Source organism: Oryctolagus cuniculus, chromosome 4 (genome assembly GCF_051225735.1).
Source record: "Oryctolagus cuniculus isolate XC-2025 breed Fujian yellow rabbit chromosome 4, ASM5122573v1, whole genome shotgun sequence".
Lineage (NCBI taxonomy): Eukaryota > Metazoa > Chordata > Mammalia > Lagomorpha > Leporidae > Oryctolagus > Oryctolagus cuniculus.
This window is the reverse complement of record NC_142870.1, coordinates 43,875,917-43,899,735: the sequence shown is the minus strand read 5'-3', so window position 1 is coordinate 43,899,735 and position 23,819 is coordinate 43,875,917. Positions and strand designations below refer to the sequence as shown.

Below are 23,819 nucleotides of genomic sequence, written 5' to 3'. Positions count from 1 at the left end.
GAAATTCAAACTGCTATGATTTTTCTCTATATAAGCTTTCAGTCACATCTTAGAGCACATGGTTCTGTAAATATGCAACTAAATTTATACATGTATTTTTAAATTGTTTTTATAAAAACATAGTTAAGGATATAATTAAACTAAGTTGAGAGTTTGTATTTAAAATATTTTTCCTTAAAATATGCTCTCTTCCAGGAAATAATGAAAAAGTAAAACCTTGCAAAACTGGTTAACAAGAAGATACAGTAGTGTAAGTAAGTCTTTGCTAATACTGAACTGAATCCATCAAGGATTCTTGATCCTACTGTGTGGTAAATCTTTCAGTTGGCAAGAGTTAGCACCATAAGATGTGACTGGGACGAAATGGAGGTTAGAGTTAATGCATAGATTAAAAAATAGCTGCACATATTTCCAATTAGTATTTAAAATGTTCAAGCTTCTTAATATCACCATAAAAATATTAAGTGGTTTAGCAAGTCTTGATTCAATTTGTGTTTCATCTTAATAAAGAAGGCCTCTAGGCTTTCTCTAATTGGAACCCAGAAATGATTGAGCTTCTTGCTGCAAATGAATAACAATCTTCCCTGCTGTTCGAGTATCCAAAGGAGATCATTTTAAATGTGGTGCCAGTGTAGAATTTCTATGCGATATGGAGGCAAAAGAGTAGGGGCAAGACACTAGAAGTCACAGGAGCACAAAAGAGGCCTCAGACATGTGATGAGAACAGTGTAGATTCAGAAGGTCAGAACACCGATGCTGTCAATCCAGAAAGCTCCCCCTCTGAAGCTCAAATAATCAGGAGTTAGGAATATCGTGTGTGAGGTGGAATTTGATTTTGTTTCTATCTATCAAACTCTATAAAGCTACACGTGTTGTATTTTTCTATGTACCTGAAGATATTTTTGCAAGAGTTTCTTCCTGGAGTGATAGAAAGCAAAAAAAGAAGTAAAAAGGGAAATAAAATGTGTTTATGAATTGACTCGCATATGTTCCAAGGTCTTGGTGAAATTTTTAAAATACTAACTTTTAAAAAATTGTATTAACTCAGTGTTTTGTACTTATTTAATAAGAGATTCTGCATTTTTTATTTTTTAAATTAAAGATTGATTTATTCTGAATGTCAGAATTACAGAGGGAAAGAGAGAGAGGGAGAGAGAGAGAGAAATCTTCCATCCACTGGTTCACTCCCCAGATGACCACAATGGTTGTGTGTGGGCCAATCAAAGCCAGGAGCCAGGAGCTTTTCTGGTCTCCCACATGGATGGCAGGGGCCCAAACACTTGGGTTATCTTCTGCTGTTTTCCCAGGCCATTAGCAGGGAGCTGGGTCAGAAGTGAAGCAGCCAGGACAGGAACTACTGCCCATACAGGATGCCAGTGTCACAGGCAGCAGCTTTACTTGCTATGGGACAACACTGACTCTGATATTCTGAATTTTCATACATAGTAATTATTTATTACTTAATGTTGGGAGAAACTGGCACAATTCACTCAGATCACTAGTTTAATACCTTGAACAACATTACTGATCAAATCTGATGATTGGTTTCCATTAAAATCCTTGGTTTTGTTCTGTGGGGCATTTGATATGTGAAGTTGTGCCACAGGAACAATTCTAACTGGACTCATTCACACCCCAGAACCCGATGAGAATGAAAACCTTCTTCTTTATAGCTTTTGTCATTTCTTTTAGATCATGCTTGGAAAGAAAAATAAATAAACAATAATCAGTTTGGTTATTGAAAAGTGACTTGAGTCTCTTAGAGAAACAATTATCCTGGTATTCTTGCAGAATTAAAAAGAAGGGGCTGACAATGTGATACAGCCAGTTAAGCTGCCACTTATGATCAGGCTGATCTCCCATATGAATACTGACCCAAGTCCCAGTGATCCACTGCTGATCAGGTTTGCTAATGCATCTGGGAAGGCAATGGAAGATGGTCCAAGTACTTGGACTCTCTGCTACCCAAGTGGGAGACCAGGATGGTGTCCCTGACTCTTGGCTTCAGCCTGGCTCAGACCTGCCTGTTTTGGCCATCTAGGGAATGAACCATCCGATAGAAGATTAATATCTCTCTCTCTCCATATCTCTCTCTCTCTCACACACACACACACACACACACACACACACACTTCCTTTCAAATAATAAAACTTTTTAAAATAAGTGAACAGTAGTAAAACACTATCCAAATTTAGAACTTTCTCAAATCTATGCTATTTCCTAATTTGTGATATTTCTTTTGAGTTCTGTGGTTTTCTCTTCAGAACATGGTATGTGTTGGCTCTCATATTAAGTCTCATGAAAATTAAACTTACTTTTCACTGATGATAGAAAAAAAATCACTATAATAATATTCAGGTAAAAATCTCTTTCTCGTTCCAAAGAAAATAAAAGATTTTTTCCCAAATATTTATATCTTACATTTGCTTTAATTTAAGACAGAGGATGATCTTATAGTTAGTCACTTTGTGCCTTGCACACCATGTGACCACATGAAGATGTCTACCGGCTTTAATTCAGGTTAAGAATTCCACAGATGGACAGTAGATATCATTGAAGTTTTTATTACAAGGCTTATTCTTTTAAAATCTAATTCCTCTCTGTTCTCTATTTCTCTGTGATATTTTCACTGGAAAGTGAAAGAAGGTGTCTGAGTTCAACAAACACCTTGCTCTCTTTTCGGCTTTTAGCAAAGGCTTCTCATTTCAGACAAATACTGAAAAGTCTATCCATGAAACCCTCCATGTTTATGCCATTGGATTTTTAGAGACATAGAGGGACATAAATGTAAACTAATTGTCAAAAAGGTTTGAAACTGGTTCAAGGAGAACGTTTAAAATGTGTTGGGTCTAGGAAAGAATTCTAAGAGGATTCTAGTCTGAGCATTTCTGAATTGGGGAAATAAAATTGCATTCTTTTTTATTTTTATTTTGTAAAAGATACCTTATTTATTTATTTAGAAGGCAGAGTGACATAAAGAATGAAAAACAGAAAGAGATCTTCCAACCACAGTTTCAGTCCCCAAATGGCCACAACAGCCAGGGATAGAACAGACTTAATCCAGGAGTCAGGAATCCCATCCTGGTCTCCCACATGGGTGATAGGGGCCCAAATACTGAAGTCATCATGTGCTACTTCCCAGGCTCATTATTAGCAGTGAACTAGATCAGAAGTGGAGAAGCCAGGACTCAAATCAGCACTCCAACATGGGATGCACGTGCCCTTACATGCCAGGACATACCCGACCTTCCCTGTTATTTTTGACATTGCATCCTTAAGCTAAAGTCCAAACACTGCCCAGTAATTGAGAGAGAAGAATGAAAAAGAAAAAAGAAGAAAAAGAATAGAAACTGGAGTTGCTTGGAGTTTTTCTTAAGATGTAAAATATAGAGATTGGTAGTGTTGTGCGGTAGGGTTAAGCTGATACCTGTGAAGCCAGTACCTGTTTACATTCCGCTGCTCGATTTCTGATCCAGTTCCCTGCTAATGACATGCGAATACAATAGAAGGTGGTTGAAGTACTTGGGTCTCAGCCATCCATGGAAGAGAGCTGGATGGAGTCCCAGGCCCCCAGCTTCGGCCAGGCCCAGCTGTGGCTATTGCAGCCATTTGGGGAGTGAAGCAGCAGATGGAGGCTCTCTCTCTTACCTCTCTCTCTCTCTGTTCCTCACCTTCTGTAACTGTGTCTTTAAAATAAGTAAATAAATTCTTAAAAATGTAAAATATAAGTATAACACAAATTCAAGGAGTAGGGTTCTTAAAAGTGTGAAATTGATTCAAAATTCAACTATGTAAAGACTGTTGGACAGTAACAATGTGGTTGCTAAACAGAAAGAATTAGGGAAGAATTACTTGTTGAGGTATTTATTCCACTGGTCACTTCAAATTCAAAAGATACACAAATTGTTGTTATTGAGGAGCATATGGGATGTGTCTGAACATACCATCTATATAACTTTCCACATACATGCAAAATTATACTCTTACTTATTATAAAAATATTGCAGTTGGTCCTTGCAATGTACATCAAGCTGTGATGTTTGAATTTTGTGCAATTTAATTATTGGAACAAATAAAATTTGCTTTTACTCTTGGTAATGATTTTAAATATTTTATGACAGCAATTTTTAAAATAGCAAATGTGTTTTATTATCAAATAATTTGAGTGTTTTGCTTGTCACTATTTAGATTTATTTTAAAACATAATCAATGCAGCATTTATGTGTCAGTCTTTAATAGATATATGGACAATGGAAAACAAAATGTCAATATAGTTGTAGTAAAGTTGTCTTCAATAAGTATCAATATATTTAATTAACAGAAACTGTTCAACTCCGACACTTTTATCTTAATACAAATAAGAGATCGATGAGCATTCTTTTTTATAATAGCGTGCCTATATGTTCTTCACTGGATACTTGATAATTGTAAGCAGTTATCAAATAATTATAAATAAATCTGTGCGAATTTTTGAAACAAGGATTATGAAGAATCTAAAGAAAATGAAATAAATATCTGCACCATGACTTTCTACTTTAGTAGTTTATATAAAATATATGTCATCAACTGTAATACTTGGCAGGACATGGTAGTGGCATGAATGAGTTATAAAACATCATAAAGGTTTATCACAAATATAGGCTCATTACAACATGTTTGATTAAAGATATAAGTCTTGAATAGTGTCTTTAATTGTGGTAGGATATTGTCGAGTAGAAATAAAAGACCTTATTAAGTGGAGCCAGAGTCCTCGGTAGGGTGTTTGCTCTCCGAGGTCATAGTGTTGAAAAGATGACCTTATAGTGAGCATGGGGTGGGAGTTTGACATAGGGGATAAATCATCATTTGAGATTCCTGCATCCTATATCACAGTGCCTAGGTTTGAGTCCTGGCTTCTCCACTTCTGATCCAGCTTCTTGCAAATGTGGAGGCAGGTGATGGTTCAAACACCTGAGTCCCTTTCATCCACAGCTTGAATTCTGGGTTCCCAACTTTGGCTTTGGCCTGAGGTTTGACTGTTGTGGGCATTTGCAGAGTAAACTTTAGAGTGAAAGTTCTTTCTCTCTCTCTCTCTCTCCTTCTGTGTGTGTGTATGTGTGTGTGTGTGACTTTCGAATTAAAGACAAATAAATAATTATAAACTAAAAAATAAATAAATATGGTGAATGGCAGGAAAAGAGAATAGGAAAAGTGAATTTCTGTAAAGATAAAAATTTAAGAAAAAAGTTAAAAAGTCCACTATGTGGTAACTGAGTTAGAAACAATAGCAGCAAAGCTGAGAGGTAAGCTGGTAAGAAAGAACAGAAAGAAGAATAGTTATAAATAACTTAGGCTGAGCCCAAATTTATGGGACAAATCCTGAAAGTGTGTAAGTTATTATTTTAGTATTAAACCATTAGGTTGATGATAGTATTAACATGGAAGAGTGGATGAAATGTAATAGGAAACATTTTGGTCATAAAAAAAGCTGCTAAAAAAAGGAAATAGGAAAGTCTGGGAGAAAGATTTTAGGAGAAAATCTGTACCTTTAAAATAAGTCATCAAGGGCCCGAGTACTGTGCTAAACTAGATCAGGACTTCTTTAAGAATGAAAGTATTTTCTGACAGCTTTTGAAAAGAGAATGTTCTTGATCAGAGTCTCTTATGAGAAAATTAATGCGAAATCTATGACAAAGGAATTCCAATAAAGACCATACATAGAGTTCTGAAGAGGGGTGGTAAGGCATCCACCAAGTTGGAGTCACAGTAAAGGAAAGCATTGAAAAGATAATAGATGAGACTTGGGGAAGTGAATGCTTCTTTCTGGGAAGTCAGATAAAGTATGATGTTAAGGCAAAGTTTCTTGTCCATACAATAAGAATAGTATTAGTCCTAAGAGGAGACAATAATGCCTAAAACCAACCAAACAACAGCAAGCAATGGAAGGCAAACAGATTAAGATATAGCAGAAACAGAAAATTATGATTTATGCTTCAGAAATGCTGGATTCAAGTGTCAGAAGAAAATACAGAAATACACCTAAACCAAACAATAAGGAAATGAGAATTTTGAAGTCAAGGTAGAGGGCATGGCTGAAATTTTTACAGAAAGATTGAGAATGCATGTGTGCAAGCTCAAGAAAGAAAACAAAAGAGCAGGTTACTGACAGTCACAGAAGACTGCTACTTAAGACATAAGAAAACACAAGACAAAGGAATCCAACAGTTCTAGCAGCAAGAAATAACCTCATCAAAGTTCATTGTCCTTGGGGCCGGGCTGTGGCACAGCTGGTTAACACACTGGCCTGAAGCGCCGGGATCCCATGTAGTGGCCCGTTTGAGATCTATCTGCTCTACTTCTGATCCAACTCCCTGGTATGGCCTGGGAAAAAAGTAGAAGATGGCCCAAGTTTTTGGGCCCCTGCACCCGCATGGGAGATCCAGAAGAAGCTCCTGGCTCCTGGCTTTGGATCTGTGCAGCTCCTGCTCCGGCCGTTGCAGCCAACTGAGGAGTGAGCCATTGGATGGAAGACCTCTCTCTCTGTGTAATCTTTCAAATAAATAAATAAATCTTAAACAAAAAGTTCATTGTCCTTAATATTTTCCTTCTAACCCAATGAATATCTTTAATTTTCAGTTCCCAGATCCAGTTGAAGCCAGGAGCCTGGAATTCCACCCAGTTCTCCCACCTGGATGACAGGAACTTAACTTTATGGGTCATCAACTGCTGCCATTCACAAGAATTATCTGGAAATTGGATTTGAAGTGCAGTAGCAGAAACTTGAAACAGCATCTGATATGAGGCATTCCAAGTTGTGTCTTAACCCTCTGCCAGAAATCCACCCCTTTGATGGTTTGTAGTTTTTATCCAACCTATTAAAATACGTCACTTATGTCTCATAAATGTTGTTAAGAACATATGATTAGATCTATAAATTTCTGCTTCCAGAATCCTTTAATGTAGTATTAAAATAAATACTGTTACAATATCTTGATATGGGCTAATACCATCAATTTGTCAAGTTTGTGCTGTTATATCATGTATTTAAGCTGGAATAGTAGTGAAAATGAAGAGGGAAAAAGGGACTGAGGGGGTTGAAGAGTTCACACAAGTGAGTGAAATTCTTAAATAACTTTTCTTTAAAGGAATATTTTCCATTGTCTTTCAAGTTTTATGAAGTTATTTGTATTCATTAATGTAACGTCCTGATATACTTATGTGTGTGAGAAAGTGAAATTCTACCATGGTTCCTTAGTTCATCTTCTCTGTAGTCCCTACTCTTGTTTCCATGACTTCTGGATGTCTCTTTAGTCTCCTGCGTTATCTTCATAATTATCATGGATTGCTTGTTGCTCAGCATGGAGATGGTATATCAGTGCAATTCTTTTTCATGAAAAGCAATAAAATGCTTTTTGGAATATAGATTTGAGAATCCCAAAGATTTCTATTGAAAGGCTCAACAATGAAGTTCCCTTTTCTAACATCTTCATCAGTACTTCTGTCTGATAGAATCAAAGACATTTTAATGTGGTCATAAATGATGTCAGTTTGAAGTGCAAAATTTACACCTAGTTATTACTTTAAATTGCAAGTTGAAACCATGATCTCAGGTTTGTCTACGTGTAAATGCTAAAATTAATTATTGTACTGGTATTGTGTCAAGTAGGAGGAGTCCCATTACATTAAGGGTTAGGGTTAGAGTTAGATGGGATAATAATATCAACATTAGCATTACCATTATATTTAACATCTTAATAACAAATGATAAAAATCAACCCTTTCTTGTGATTGAGTTCAGCATATGCTGCTTTATTCTGAGTTTTAAAAGTACTTCTTGCCTCCAAGTTTAGAAACTTGTATTTGAAACTGGAAATAACTTATATGCACAAGGTAAGTGCTCTTTGGAAGACTTGAAAATAATGGCATTTTTAAGAGTGCCTGTGAAATCTTGGACCAGTTTTTACTGATAAGGTAGTGTTTATTGATGATTATTTTAACAGTTTTGAGAAACAAATCAGTCATGCTACAAACTGTATAATTCCAGTCAATTTATGGCACAACAAACAAAAGATTATCCCTACAAAGGATAAGATGGCTATGATCATGAAGGAGTGACAGATTTTTGCTCTGAAGGAAAAATATTCAAAATTGTGACAAATACTTAATCTAATCTCTCAAGGACTTTCTGCTGAAGCAAAACAATTACAGATGCCTTATCTATACTTAACATTTCTTTTCTTTGGTAAGCATAGAATATTAATCCCTGGGTAAAAGATCAAGAAATATTGAGTAAACATCCATCTTTCATGCAAGTAAAAAATCGTAATGTGTACATTAAGCAAAAAGTCATTATGACATATTAACCATGATCATTCTTAAGAAAACATTTGTTCAACTTATTTCAAATGTATTAGTTCTTAAAAGTTTCATTTGATTAAGGTAGACATTGGAGAATTTTTATGGTTTTTTTTAGATAATAAATATTTAATCTTAATTTCTTAGAATCTGCCATTTATCAACCCGTATAATTATAAGGACAAATCAATACCATATAAAATGTATCTACAAGCATCCTAGTCGATCAGAAACTTGAAGACCCATTCACTTTAAGGGCATATGCAGTCACGGGTTCTATTTCCTCTATAACTTCACAACCTATTCTACTACTGTAAAATGGTACTAGTTAGCCTTGTAAGATCTAACAGTTATGTTGAACACTATGTCATCATAATGCCATACACACAGCCATTTCTACTACATGATTTGTTTCCTTGCTAATTTTCAAAGTAATGGTCTTGGGGAAGTAATTTCAAAGCGTACATCATTTACCTGGATATGGAGCATTAAACATTCCCGGTAAGTAAAGGCTAAAGATAATTGAAATTCAAACTACAAAATTTGAAGGTATATTATAAGGATTTGAATAAACTCTTTCTTAAAGGATCAAAGTTTTCTGCTTTATTAAGCAGACCATTCTTACGTCATTCAACTGTGTTTTCTGGAGTTAAAATCTTTCCAGTTTGAATACACATTTTGTCTAGTGCAATTTCAGAAGAATTGAAGTGATAAGACTTAACATACTCTTTGTCCGAATGCCACCCAAACCTAATTATGCCAATGTTGCTAGTTCTAAATCCTTTAAAGTATGACCTATAAAGAAAAATAATGTGACAACCACAAGTCATACAAAAATTAGTATATACAGGAAATAAACACTTTGCCTCTCTAATGTAAGGTGACAGTTTTTTTTTAACTCTTATTTTTCTTCTCCATACTTTTCTTTGCTCTTCTGCTATTTCTATTCTATTTTTGGTTTTTGAGAAAGGTTCATCTAAATCAATTTTGGGGCCCATTAACAAGTCACAACTTGCAATTTGGAAAGCACTGCATTTGTTACACACAGTGAGAGCCTCTCTAACCTATGGGTCCTCTTGTTCCTACATTGCAAAGCTATTATATTTAGCTTTCTGCTTCCCTAAGTCCATGTCACTGTCTTCATCCCAATCTTCCAGTTTTGAGTGGTGATGATTAAGTCTATCCTTCACCACATTTAGGCAACTTCTGTTGGCCACAAGACACTAACGGTGGCTCCTGGCATTTAGAATTTGCAAGAGTTGGGCTTTAAGTGTCTCATCAATCACTGAGAGATTCTGCCTATTCTACTCAGAACTAATTGTAAATGTTCATATTTTCTATAATTTGGGGCATTAATCATTGTTCAAATATTTTTCAAATTTTGAGATGAAAAGTGTTTCATGTGTTTGAGACTATGTCTAGATTGTGGTTACAGATACACAACACGCATTGTTACAAAAATGTGTAGTCCAAAAAGACTTCTTTTAGATTACTTCTTTTTATTATTGGCTTTCTCAGGAATAAGAATTTTCTAATTTTTGCCATTGACTGAAACAATATTGCATCTTTAAGTGATTCTGAATTAATTTTCTATTCCACATTTAATTTCCTCCTTATATTTATATAGAAGTAACCATCAAATTATTTAACAGTTGATATATCAGGAGCAGAATTATACACTTTTCGTACATTATACTGGTAACTACCAGAGGGAAATTAGTTCCAACTTTATGACAAATATTCTAGGAAAAATTTCAAAGAGAAAAACTAAATCTTATTGTTTGGTACTTATTGAGCAATGAGATAATATTTTCTTTAGGGAATAATGGTAGCATTTCAGCTTTTTTAATGTTAAGAGTGATTTTTGTTTCTGTAATCTTCCTATAATGATCATATTTATATATTGATAATCTTGCTTTTGTTAAAAACTTATGCAATGTTTATATGAAGAATAAACTATTTTGATGTAGTTTCAAAATTAATGTTTTAAAACTACAGCTATTTAAAGCCATCAGCCAAAATGTACTTATCACAAAAGTCTAGTCATGTATATGACAAAACTATTCCACAATGGTATCTTAAATATATTGAGACATTTTTTCAGGCTTTCCCACTGAACATTTACATAATCTCTGAAAATAATTGGCTTTTTGTTGCAAGAAAACTGCCTACCTGGAAATGTTCAAGAAGAACATTTCCTCTGTGGATCTATAATCGTGGTTCTGCAAGCTCTTAGGGGACTCTCACGAGACACTGGAACATTTAATTGAAAATGACTGAGTGCCCAGCACATCACAGATGCCCAGCCTACATAACAGCGTGGAGATTACCGAGAGTCAGCTTCTGGTTTCAAAAACAAAACCAAATATATTTGGTCTCATTTCCAAGAGACCTGCTTGTGTGGTTCCAGAGAGGCAACGTGTGATTAAATTTTGAAGCCATGAGATGGAAGCAAAATAGCATATGGGCCTCTGAAAACAAACTCACGTGGGAAGAACAGCACATGGATATCTCTAATGAAATCAGGAAAACTTAGAAATAATATTTTAACATTATGCTTTTAGAAACACTGTTTTGAAGCAACTGATAATACCTTTAAATTTTAATTAAGTAATTGAGACAATTTTACATTTTTCTAGATATCAGATTACAGGTTATATATATATATATATAGAGAGAGAGAGAGAGAGAGAGAGAAAGGGAGAGAGAGAGATAAAAATATGTGTGTGTATAAAGTAAAGGCTATGTAACCTTTATTACCCAAAGACTTTGGGTCTAAAAGTATTTATACAACAGAGAAAACCTCATTATGTTCAGCCAAATATTTTTGGTGACATATTAAACATTTTTAATAAGAAAGGCATAGTCTTCAGGAGGTTTTTCCTTTAACTTCTTGCATATTTTATTTGTCTTCTCTGGCCTTTCATTTCATTGCATTTCATAGATATTGCACTTGCACTGATGTTACTTTGTAGTTGTAAACTTGCAATCTTAAAATTCTAAAGGTGATATACAATCAATAGTTGAAAGCAACCTACTTTTTAAAAAGAAAATATACTTAACATCAAATAGTTACTATTCATCCAGTGATAAATCCAGTTAGAAAATGTTTAGAGGGGTTGGCATTGTGGTATGGTGTGTAGAGTTGCCACCTGGGATACCAGCATCCCATATAAGTGCCAGTACCAGTCCTGGCTGTTCCACTTCCAATCCAGATCTCTGCTAATGCCTGTAAAGCAGCAGAAGATGGCCAAAGTTCCTGGGCCCCTACACCCACGTGGGAGATCTGGATGAAGCTCTTGGCTCCTGGTTTCATCCTCGTCCAGCCCTAGTTGATGTAGCCATTTGGGGAGTGAACCAGTCAATAGAAGATCTCTCTCTCTCTTCCCCTTCTTTCTCCTCTCTCTCTGTAACTCTGCCTTTCAAATAAATAAATAAATCTTGGGATAAAAGGAAGAGTTAACTATAGAGTTAGTTCTATTTAAAATTTCTTTAGTTAATATTTAGATAAGAAAATTAAATCAGCATATAAAGGTTATCTGTACCCAATGTATATTGCAGCTCAATTCACAATAGCTAAGATATGGAATCAACCCAGATTTGTATCAGCTGATGACTGAATAAAGAAAATGTGGTATATATGCACTAAAGAATACTATGCATTCATAAAAAGAATGGAATCTTGTTTTTTGCAACAGAATGGATGCAACTGGCAACCATTATGCTTAGTGAAATAAGCCAATCTCAAAAAGACAAGCATCATATATTTTCCCTTGTATCTGTCAGTATAGAATACAAACAAATGTATAGATGTGAAATGGACATCTTGTGATATGGCTACTGTTTTTAGCTCTTGTTTATACTCTGTGGAACTGTGGCCTTCCTACTTTTTATTGATGGATATTATGGTTAGTTTTAAATTAAGCCTGTGATTATACAGTGTATTGAAATTATCTCTTTGAAAAAAAATTAAAGAAAAAACAAAGGAAGGAAGGAGGGTAATTGGAGAGAGATGAGGGTGGGAAATATGGTTATCTTCTTAGAACCATACCCATGAAATACAAGAAATCTGTTCTCTTTATATTAACAAAGCTTTTAAAACCATTTAAATGTGCTAATATGAATTTGAGCTCAAGTAACTGGTGTTTTTTCCAATGGTTTGGCAAAAACAGAGGCTCTACTGGAAGTTTATCTGAGCTCTGTGACAACATCACCATCTATTGTGAGAAATCAGTGTGATAGGAGGGCTGAAAACACCAAGTCAGCAAGACGACACAACTATTAGAATCGTTCCAATGAAAGAGAAGCTGGTTTCTAATCCCAGTCCTACCTTTTACTGGCTGGCTGACTCAGAAAGGTCCTAGAAACACAGGACATTTTTATTCATCTATAAAATGGAAATGATTTTAACCATCTTTGTAAACCTTTACAACAGGGTAGTTGTGTGATTTAAACAAGACAATCAAGTGTGCGAGAACTTGGAAAACTATGCCAAAACAAGCTCTTAAAAATCACAGACCCTGCTGCTTACCACCCTCTCATGTGACGACATCTGCTTCATGTGGGTTGTTTAAGTCATCAAAATCTACTGCATTTGACTTGTATCAGAACTTGATAACTGGTTAGGTGCTTCCATTCTACCAGAATTGCTGCATGGCTTAGTTTTCTCAAATTTATGAACTGAATCTAATTCATTACCACTTCTAGTGCTTTCAAACTGTTCTAAAATTTTTCTACATTAACACCAAGGAAAATTAGGAAAGGTACTCTTCCTATGGCTTAGAATTACCCTGTCTCTCATTTACAATTATTTTACATTTGATCAGAATTCTTACCACAACTTTTTCACTGTATTTTATCTTTAATATTTTATTATTATTATTATTATTATGAAACCTCAGATAGAATAGCCAAGTTGATCTATCAGTTTTGCCATGACTTCAGGCTGGGTTGTTTTGGTAGGCAAACATACTTGAATTCCAAAGATATATGATATATGTATATATATATATATAATAGATAATAACTCAAGTTACAGAGTTGCTATAGTAGTCCAATTGCATCATATATATGTATATAAAGCATAAAATTAATATTTCTGATTTGGAAACTTTGTGATATATACTATATATAATTCCTTGACAAAATATTATCAAATTCATACTTATTATTTATTATGAAATTACTTGGAGACATTTCATATATATTGTTGTTTACACTTGAAATAATTTTTTCAGTAGGGTCCACCACTGTGGTACAGTGGGTTAAGCCACCACCTGTAATGATGGCATCCCACATGAGCACTGGTTTGAGTCCTGGCTTCTCCACTTCTGATCCAACTCCTTGCTAATGCAGCTGTGAAACCAGCAAAATTCTTGGGCCTCTGCATTCATATAGGAAAACCAGGTGGAGTTCCAGGCTCCTGGCTTCAGCCTGTCCAGTCCCAACTATTGCAGCCATTTGGGGAATCAAACAGAGGACAGACAATCTGTGTGAATGTGTTTCCCTCTTTCTCTGCACATCAGCCTTTCAAATAAATAAGACAAATTTTTTACAAAATGATTTGTTCACTAGATTTCATCTCAATTTTAGAGATAAAAAAATATACATGGGGTTAAGGTAGCAGCACTGAAGGTTAAGCCATCACTTGCAATGACAGTGTCCCATATCAGTGTTTAACTTCCAGTTCTAGCTGCCCAGCTTCTGATCCAGCTTCTACTAGTATGCCTGGGAAGGCAGTGAAAAATGACTCAAGTGCTTGGGCCACTATGACCTATGTGGGAGACCAGGATGGAGTTCCTGGTTCCAGGATGTGAACTGGTCCAGATCCGGCTGTTGCAGTCATTTGGGGAGTGAACTAGCAGATGGAATTTTATTCTGTGTGTCTCACTCTCTTTGTCACTGTGGCATTCATGTAAATAAATATTTAAAACATACTTATTGTTCAAGAGTGAATTCAGTGCCAGCTCTGGGCTTGGGGATCACAATGCTGGATCAATGTAAGTTCATTGCTTGTAACACATGCTACGCTATGGGATGTGACGTGGGTAGTTAGGGACGCTATGAGTATGTGAAAATGAGTGCATGGGAATTCTGTATATTCTGGCTATATTTTTGGCTGAACATTACACTACTCTAAAAATAAATTTATTAATAAAAAAACAGAAAAAAACATACCTGGTATGGTTAAGTGACTTGTTCCAGTTCACTCCAGGCCACCAATATCCACAGATTTATATTTAAAACCCAGATTTGTATTTCTGCTTCAATTGCCCTTACAAAATTTTTGTGCACTAGAGCATCCTCTCTGAATATAATATGGGTCTTCATGACTAACTAGATGACTATTTTTGTGTGTGTTATTAGTGTAACAAATATGTTATAATAACATGTTTTGTTAGGTCCAATCAGGTGAAAGTTATTATTTTATTTTATGTCAATATTCTCATTTCAAAGAGCATCTATTATCCCATTTTCAAAAAAATTAACTGTGGATAATAATTTGCCTTCTTTAACTCCTGGTTTGTTTTGTCATTTCTTTGGACTGTAATTGGCTTGTATACCAATTAAAAAATACCTGTGATTTACAAAAAAGTACATGGTAGACTGAAAATGCTGAGCTGATATGTAGCTATCTTGCCTTAATTTTTACCTCCTTTCAAAAAAATCTCCATTATGCTAATAGGAAACTGCACTAATACATACATATCTGATTTCTTCTTTAGTTCTTGATCATTTCCAAAATGGATGTGTAATTGTTCCTCTAATACACCTCACTGGTTGTTATGTGGTATGTGATCTGTCTTCTTAAAGATTAAAATCTTTCCTCTTGGATAAAATACGGATGTTCTGTGCTGTGCAATTATGCATACTAGATTTATGCCAAGAACAAAAGAAAAATGGAGGCTACCAGAAGGTGAAATAGTAAGTACAACATAAACATTGTGCTGGATACACAGAAAAATCTATCAATACCTATAATTATTTTCTTTATAGAATACATGCCAAATACACATTTATTTCACTGGAAATGTACCATTGATCTCTAGAAGTAAACTGACAGAGTTAAGCATTTTAATAATGAATGGTGACTCGTAACTTAGTGCATGTGTGGGACAATGCCACCACATTTAAGGTCATGACTTTAATGTAATATAAAGGCTTGGTTTTTGTTTTTTATTTCTTTTTCTTCTTTCTCCCTCTACTTTTATAAACGGAGACTGCTGCTGCCTGAAAGCTGTCTGGGAATTCAGCCAAAGAAAGAAGAGGGCTGCAAAACTCTGGGGACTTGAAAGAAAAGTGGCTGGCATTAGCTTGGTCCTCACTTTAAACTAAAATTAAAACAATAGACAGACATGTACAGTAATCTCTCTTTTAAGGAAAGAATAGAATGCCTCTATAGTAGTGTCAAGTGGAACAATTTGGTCCTGGCCCAAGTTATGCAGCTGTTCCCCAGGAAAATGGTAAAAGGCTTCTGTCCAAAGCAGTCAAATAAAGCATGATTGTTCATAAACAGGCTCTGGGGCTCTCACATTTAGAACAAGGAAAACAACATTAGCATACAGGAGGGCAGGCTAGGAACACGAGTCTCAAGACAACTTGAGCCATGCTGTCATTTTATGATTTACACAAAAGATAGTGGTGTTATTTTGTCTGCCACCAATAAACCTAATGAACATGAATAGCGTACTCTTCAAGAAACTGCATATTGAAATACTTAAGAAAAAAATGAAGGTTTGATGATGGATTAAAGGTACTCGTAAGTCAGTTGTAAGAGTCAAACGAATCCTATCAATTTCCTATTTATGATTCTCAGCTGCTCATTAGAGGCATCTCAGGTAAAGGGTAAAGATAATAGAAATTAAGTGCTTTGGGAACCAAAAGTTAAGGTGTAGTTTGCTTCTCACTGGTGCCAAGACAGCTAAATGGGGAATCAGGTGCAATAGCTGCAAGGTAATGGAGTGGAACTTTGACCGTGATCAATTCTCACCTGCCTAATGTGATATTACAGACTTCAATCTCACTCCTGCTCTTTCAATCTTATTTTAAAATATGGATAGCCTCCCAATTATATTTTTAATTACTATGTTTGTTTCCAAATTTCTGTTTAACATATTTTTTTCTCACTCCTCATTTACTGCCCACGGTTCACTTTCTGAAATGGGTGGTCTCCCCACTATCTTGACTTCCCCAACACCTACAAACCCCCTGATCCATCCATTTCAATTTGCCTTCTGTTCTCTTTGCTCTAATGAGACTATTTTCTTTATAATCAGTAAGATTTCCTTCTGGGAAAATCCAATGATTCCTTTTCAGTCTTTCCTTTTTTTTTTTTTTTTTTTTTTTTTTTTGCCCGCCTCATCTGACACTGTTGGAAACACAAGATAAACTACAGAGAGGCTACAAGTTAGCCTTTCAAGAGGTTAATGACTCATCTAATGGAAAAGATAGTTAGAAAATGCAGAGGAGCTGGTTTCAAAAAGGTTATGAAGGACTAAAAGAAAGCAGAGGGGCCAGCGTTGTGGCAGAGCAGGTAAAACTGCTGCCTGTGATATTGACATCCCACGTGAGTGCCAGTTGATGTCTCAACTGCTCCACTTCCAATCTAGTTCCCTGCAAATGGTCTGGGAAAAGCATTGGAAGAGGACCCAAGTGTTTGGGCTCTTGTGACCTACGTGAGAGACTCAGTTGAAGCTCCTGGCTCCTGGCTTCAACCTGGCTCTGCCCTGGACAGTGTGACGATCTGGAGAGAGAACAGACGGATGGAAAATTTTCTCTCCTGTCTCTCTCTTTCTCTGTATCTCCGACTTTCAAATAAAGAAATGGATTTTTAAAAAATAAAGATAAAAAAGCGGTGCACTAAAAGAAGGAACAATCAAAGAAGTTGACTATGACCTTAATGTCAATGGCCTGGCAAGCACAGGAGGAATGTGATATAAGACAAGTGAATAAGTTAATCCACATTTAATTGCAGAACATAGTATAAATAATAAAATAGTGAGATCTATACAAGTCAAGACAGAATATAATGACCATTTTGCAAAAGATACTGTATTAATTATGGTGGGAGTGTTAATGGCGACACACTCATGCTAGAAACGGTCAGTTTGACAGAAATCAGGCAAGTGTCAAAAGGAGTATAAATATAGAGGAAAGTCTGGTTAAAGATAGCAACAATAAAATATATTGCAATTCTAGCCAATTATTAAATGTAAAGCATCCATACATTCAACTTCAGTGTTCAAAATTATTGTCAGACCCATTTCAGATTTTCACAAACTATCCCAGCTACCACAAGTGGCAATTTAGATTCGGCAGCTAAATAGCAACCAATAACTGAAAGAGTAACTTTGATACAAAGCTCATTCACTCATTTAAAATCTGGATGCATAAGAAAATTTGGCTAACATCTTTGACCCTTAGTTTTCTCTTCTGTAAAATGGGTAACCCTTTCTTATTTCCTTTCTCTGTTTGCAAAATGATATTGATTAGGATACTCTGATATAGGTGGTATTTTTTGTTTCCTAAACTTCCCACACCATTGTAATCATAACTAAACTAAATAAGAAATTTTGTATATTTCATTGTTCGTGCAAGCATTTTCCTGGGTATCTGAAACTCAGAGACCCACAATAAGGCATGTCTATTCAACTATATCTGAGCTAACTGACATGAACTATTTAAGTATTTAATTACTTAAACCTCAAAAATTTAATTATTCCCCTAAATAAAATGATGTCTCTAGAAGGGGCGACATGGAATCAACGTGGAATCAAGTAGCAGGTCACTGATAGCCACTGGGTGCTGTTTGAGCAGACAGATATTTATGTTCAAGTGTTCCATACCTCATGCCTTCCACCTTCCCTTCATTTAATCGCATACATTTACACAAACACATTTTTGGATATATATGAAAGGGAGAAGTATAAAAATAAAAATAGTTTGCTATGTTCTAATTCTGATCATATGCCTTCACATGACCATATTTGGACCTCTGTGGTTACAAGGCAAAGCAGTAGCAAATGAAGAGAGAAAGGAGGTAATTACAATTACATATTTGGAAAATAATAGGATGAAATATAGGTGTTGAGATGGAGGGGAAAGTTAACAAAAGAGTGATGATATTAGATATATTGAATTCAAAGAAATTAAGATTTAAGTATGCCTATAGCTGAGCAGAGTCAATTATACTTCTTCCTTAGTTAAATACTGAACTTGCAGCCAAAAGCTCTTCTTGAAGCTATAATCCTAAAATGCACTTGTCACATATAAATAACATACTGCAGTAGAAAAATGTTTTCTATAAGCAATTTGAGCTTCTCAGAAGGTAAGAACTATGAAAGTGAATTGAGAAGGCTATATATAGTAAAGCTACCATTAAAAAGAATGTATTTCTTTTAGAGGCCAAAGTGACTCCAAACTTTTCTTACAAGATTGAAGAGAAATATGGGGCTGGTGCTGTGGCCTATCAAGTAAAGCTGCTGCCTGCAGTGCCGGCATTCCGTTCAGGCACCAGTTCAAGTCCTGTACACTCTTCTTCCAATCCAGCTCTATGCTATGGCCTGGGAAGGCAGTAGAAGATGGCCCAAGTGATTGGGCCCCTGCACCCCCGTGAGAGACCCAGAAGAAACTCCAGGCCACTGGCTTTGGATCTGCCCAGCTCCAGCTGTTGCAGTCATTTGGGGAGTGAACCAGCAGATGGAAGACCTCTCTCTCTCTCTCTCTCTATCCCCCCCCCTTGTCCCTCTCTGCCCCTACCTCTGTAACTCTGCCTTTCAAATAAATAACTTCTAAAAAAAATATTGAAGAGAAGTAATAGATTGACTTACAAATGCTCTTTAATCAACATACTAGCATTTGCAGAAAATAATTAAGTTTAATATCAACATTATGATAAAGAAAGCACAAAAAGATAATGTCAAATGAATAAGGATGTTAACATATCTTACAATTCCTTTAAAAGAATTTCTCATGGAATTAGGTGAAATCTGCACTTAAATAACATAAATATGATTGGAAGCAAAATTTTAGTAATTTAACCTGATTTTCACAGAAGTTATCATAATACAGAGGACAATTAAATTCCTCTTATTAAAATTTTAACAGAATGCAAATCAATTGGAAGTTTTTTAAAGATCAGGTAAACTACAGAAAGTTAGGTCTGGGGAGTTACTATATTAGAATGATCATATAATTTCCAAATATTATCCGTATTTGAATATACATATTTAAAATTTGCATAAAATAATCTATCAGTTAGCTGTTTATAAGCATGATATTACTGTGCATATATCCTAGTAAGGAATCACTTTGTAAGGAAAAGCATTGAACTTGTGACCCATTTCATTCCCATTACTTTCAGGCACATCACATTCCCGAATTATGTCTCATTTGGTATTCCATAAGAAATGCAGATTTGATTTCTCTTATTATGAAAATGATTCCCCATGCAACTTAAAACTTGGGCATATTTGGCAGATTTTCAAAGTTTTGCATGGGAGAACTAAGTTCAGCAATGCATACCTGTTATCTGTCTGTTGATATAAATAATGCCTGATTAATCCTACCCCCTCCCCCTTTTAGGTTGAAATATCTTACTGGAGAGAAAAAAAGTAACAAAAAAATCACAGTTGGAAACCTTCCCAGAAACTTCCCTGGATGACAAAGTGAAAACCAATCTTCCACAGACATTTAATGAAGACAAGGTTCAGGGGTTTTCTGTTCTAGAGACCATTTTGCCCACCCAGCAAAAGACCAAAACAGCAGATTTCTACAGCAAAAGCCTGAAATCAAAGGATGAGAGAAGTAACAGTGAAAAACTTTATTGCTCATTAAATCACTTACAGTGGTTTTCCTTTGGATTCACAAGTCAAAATTAAAGGCTGTCCTTCTTGTGGAAAAGGCGTGGATGGTATGATCTTAACTGACGGTGTATCTGGAAACAAAGGGAGATTAAGAAAAGTCATTCAACATAAATAATATAAAGCTCTATGTTTAATAGCTTTGCATCACCACTATGTTTTGAATTTCCTATATATTTCTTAAAAATAAATATGTTTATAAGGAGTTTCTTAGATTCGATGAAATAAGGTGTATAATTTTAAGAGCTACCACTCTGTCCATGCAAAGCTAGCAAAAAAAAAAAAAATCTGAATATCTTATGAACAGAACTGTTGTATTCTTCCTGAAATCTGAATTTAAAAGTGAGATTGCAAAAAGTGGTTCAGATGAATATCAAGCATTTCACACAATTGTTTCTTCAACTATTTATAGATGGCTATGAATACTATTATTATGGACTGAATGCATTTATGTGCATTTGAATAACAACACTTTCATTGTTGCAGGGATACCAGAGACTCACAATAAGGAACCCACAATGAACTCAAGATCAATTGCTGTCTCCCAAGCAGTATGCAGAATTTTTTTGAAAATGCAGTAATGCTGCACTGAGCAACACTGCTTGTTCTAAAGTACAGTTAGCAAATCACTTCAGGGAGCCATTTATAATATTCCGAAAAAGCATACTGTCTTATCTGCTACTGCATAATTATTAGAAAATTATTTCTTTTTAATAATAAAATGGTTGCTGGTGGAAGAGGATCAAGAACACTTTAAGACATTTATATTTATAACTCATATGCCATGAAATATCTTTAATCAATACAAAGATATGTATTTCACAGAATAAATGTAAAGTAAGCTATAGAAGGGCACAATATAAACACACAATTCTGGGACTTTGGCAGTGCTAACATTGTCTGATCCACAGTCAGCATAGAATTGCCTTTTCCTCTTATCTCCCCATTTTTAAAATATATAAATACGCTCTGAATTCTTCAAACATCACAATTACTTGCCTCCTTCCCTTCTTATTAACAGAAGAACTGAGCTTTTCTGGCATTGTAGTCACCCTCCGATTTTGAAGTCGGTTAAATAGGTGTCAATCAATTTAGTGATAATCAGATTAGATATTTGAGGATGGTATTTAAGTTTGTCATGTATAGAGTAAGCTATGATCCTGTGGAACACCTTATATCATACTTTAAATTTATTCCTGCTTTTCAATGCATTCTTTCTCAATCCTTTAAAAAATATGTTTAATGTGAAAAAATAAAATTCTGCTTACAAACAGGCGTTCAACATATAGCATTGTACATAATTGTAGGGTAAAATAACTCAAGAAAAAATAATCTGAAAAATATGACACATATTTTTCATAATTTTTAACTGGTAGAAGAAAAATATTTAATAAAATATTTAAATAAACTTTATTAACTTTTCTATTGTCATCACCATGTTTATGGAATCAGTTATTGATGAGGATGATCCTATCATTTAGTCTAATGCAGGGCATTTTTAAAAGTGAAGGGCAAATATTAACTAAATATTAATTAGCAGGGGTGAACCAGAATTGTACTTTTCAAACTGAAGGCTGTGTTTGTAAGACCTTTACCCAAATACATACATAACAGATTTCCTTTTCCCTTTGATGTATTATCACAAAAGCTTCATTTGGGGCTGGTGCTGTGGTACAGTGGGTTAAAGCCCTGCCCTGAAGCGCCGGCATCCCCTATGGGCACCGGTTCTAGTCCCAGCTGCTCCTCTTCCGATTCAGCTCTCTGCTGTGGCCTGGGAAAGCAGTAGAAGATGGCCCAAGTACTTGGGCCCCTCACCCATGTGGGAGACCCAGGGGAGGTTCTTGGCTCCTGGCTTCGGATTGGCGCAGCTCCGGCAGTTGTGGCCATCTGGGGAGTGAACCAACAGATGGAAGACACTTCTCTCTCTCTCCTTCCCTCTCTCCCTCCCTCTCTCTCTCTCCTCTTTGTGTAACTCTGACTTTCAAATAAATAAAATAAATCTTTTAAAAAAAGCTTCATTTTCTGGGCAAAAAGGGGTGAGGAAATTTGGGTAATCTGAGTGTCTGGGATGGTTGATAATTTTATGGATCAAGCAGACCACGCCTTGACCCAGCTACTTGGTCAAACATCATTCAGGGAGTTTCTGTGAGGGTATTTTAGGACAAGATTAATATTTCCACTGGTAGTCTGAGTAAAGTAGAATGCCCTCCACAATGCAGGGGCTTCATCCCATCACTAGCAGTCTGAAAGAGATGTCTGACCCTTTCTTGTGTCCGAAAGAATTCTGCCCTATCAGATGACTTTCAAACTGGAATATCAGCTTTCTTCCTGCCTTTGGACTGGGATATAAACTCTTGCATCTTCCTGAGTGCTGAGCCTGCTGGCATTTAGAATGGAAATACACCGTCAATTCTACTATCATGCCACAACTTACACTAAAATTTTAAAATTGCCTGTCTTGAATCTCCAGTTTGCCAACTTAACTTGCAGACCTTGGGATCTGCCAACGTCTAAATACACATGGACAATTCCTTACAATAAATTCTTTCTTTGTATGTTGTATGTATATAAGAATACTTTAATGGCTTGTAGAAATGTTAAATCAAATGTTTATTTTAGTGCAAGGAACAATTTTCAAATCCGTGCATCCTTTGCTCATAATTTGAGTTTCCCATGAATGTTTGGAAGAGCCCTTCATACAAAAAGATCCTGGATCGTGCCTTTTAAGGGGGTAGGGGATTTGCCTTCGCAAATCCTGGCAAGTGAGAAGAGAAGGGAAGGAAGTAAAAAAAGCAAATGAAGACTGTGTTCTTAAGCAAGTGACACCACTGTGGAACTATGACACACCTCAAGGTTAACTTACTCGAGGGGCAAGGAACAGGGGTATTTATCAGATATTTTCCAATTCTCATTGATGTTTGGTTGAAACATGCTTTGAGGGGCCAGTGCTGCGGCACAACCACTTAAGATGCCACCTGCAATGTGGCATTTCCAGTCCCAGCTGCTCCACTTCCCATCCAGTTCCCTGCTAATGTGCCTGGGAAAACAGCAGCTGATGACCTAAGTCCTTGGACCCCTGCACTTACATGGGAGACCTGGAGGGAGCTCCTGGCTCCTGGCTTTGGCCTGGCCAAGCCCTGGCTGTTACAGCCATTTGGGTGCATGAACCAGCCGATGGGAGATCTCTCTTTCTTTCTCTCCCTCCTTAAATCTCTCTCTCTCTCTCTGTAACTCTATCTTTCAGATAAATAAAGTAAATCTTTAAAAGAGAAAGAAAACAGCTTTGAGGAGTGGCATTATTTCTCTGACACTCCTGTCCTACGCAGTGTACAGAAATGGTGTGTACCAAAGGGATCTGGCGGGCTACCACCAATATCTGCTTCCCCAAGGTAAATGAAATTGCAAGTAGCTGCTATTTAAAGGCAAGAGAGGAAAACAGAATACGGTTGGATTTTTCTCAGCTCTGTTTAAGGACTTTATTAGAGGTGAGAATTCGTGTAGCAAATGGTCCCTAGAAGCATGCTTCAGTATTCCCTTTAGATCCAACACACAGAATTTCCATGATAAGCAAATGTTGAAGCAGACAATATACTGAGCACAAAATTCATTTCCATGAACTCTGA

The 23,819-nt window shown here is 35.9% G+C and overlaps 1 protein-coding gene across 4 annotated transcripts in view; it reads right to left on the bottom strand.

Moving 5' to 3' along the window:
* CADM2 (cell adhesion molecule 2) overlaps positions 1–23,819 on the bottom strand; it is a 1,135,583-nt gene that overhangs the window by 96,898 nt on the left and 1,014,866 nt on the right. For all 4 annotated transcript variants that reach the window (XM_070071934.2, XM_051859415.3, XM_089330678.1 and 1 more), the window contains one exon: positions 20,180–20,270. In XM_070071934.2, the coding sequence (XP_069928035.1) occupies positions 20,180–20,270 (91 nt within the window). The remainder of the gene's footprint in view (positions 1–20,179; positions 20,271–23,819) is intronic.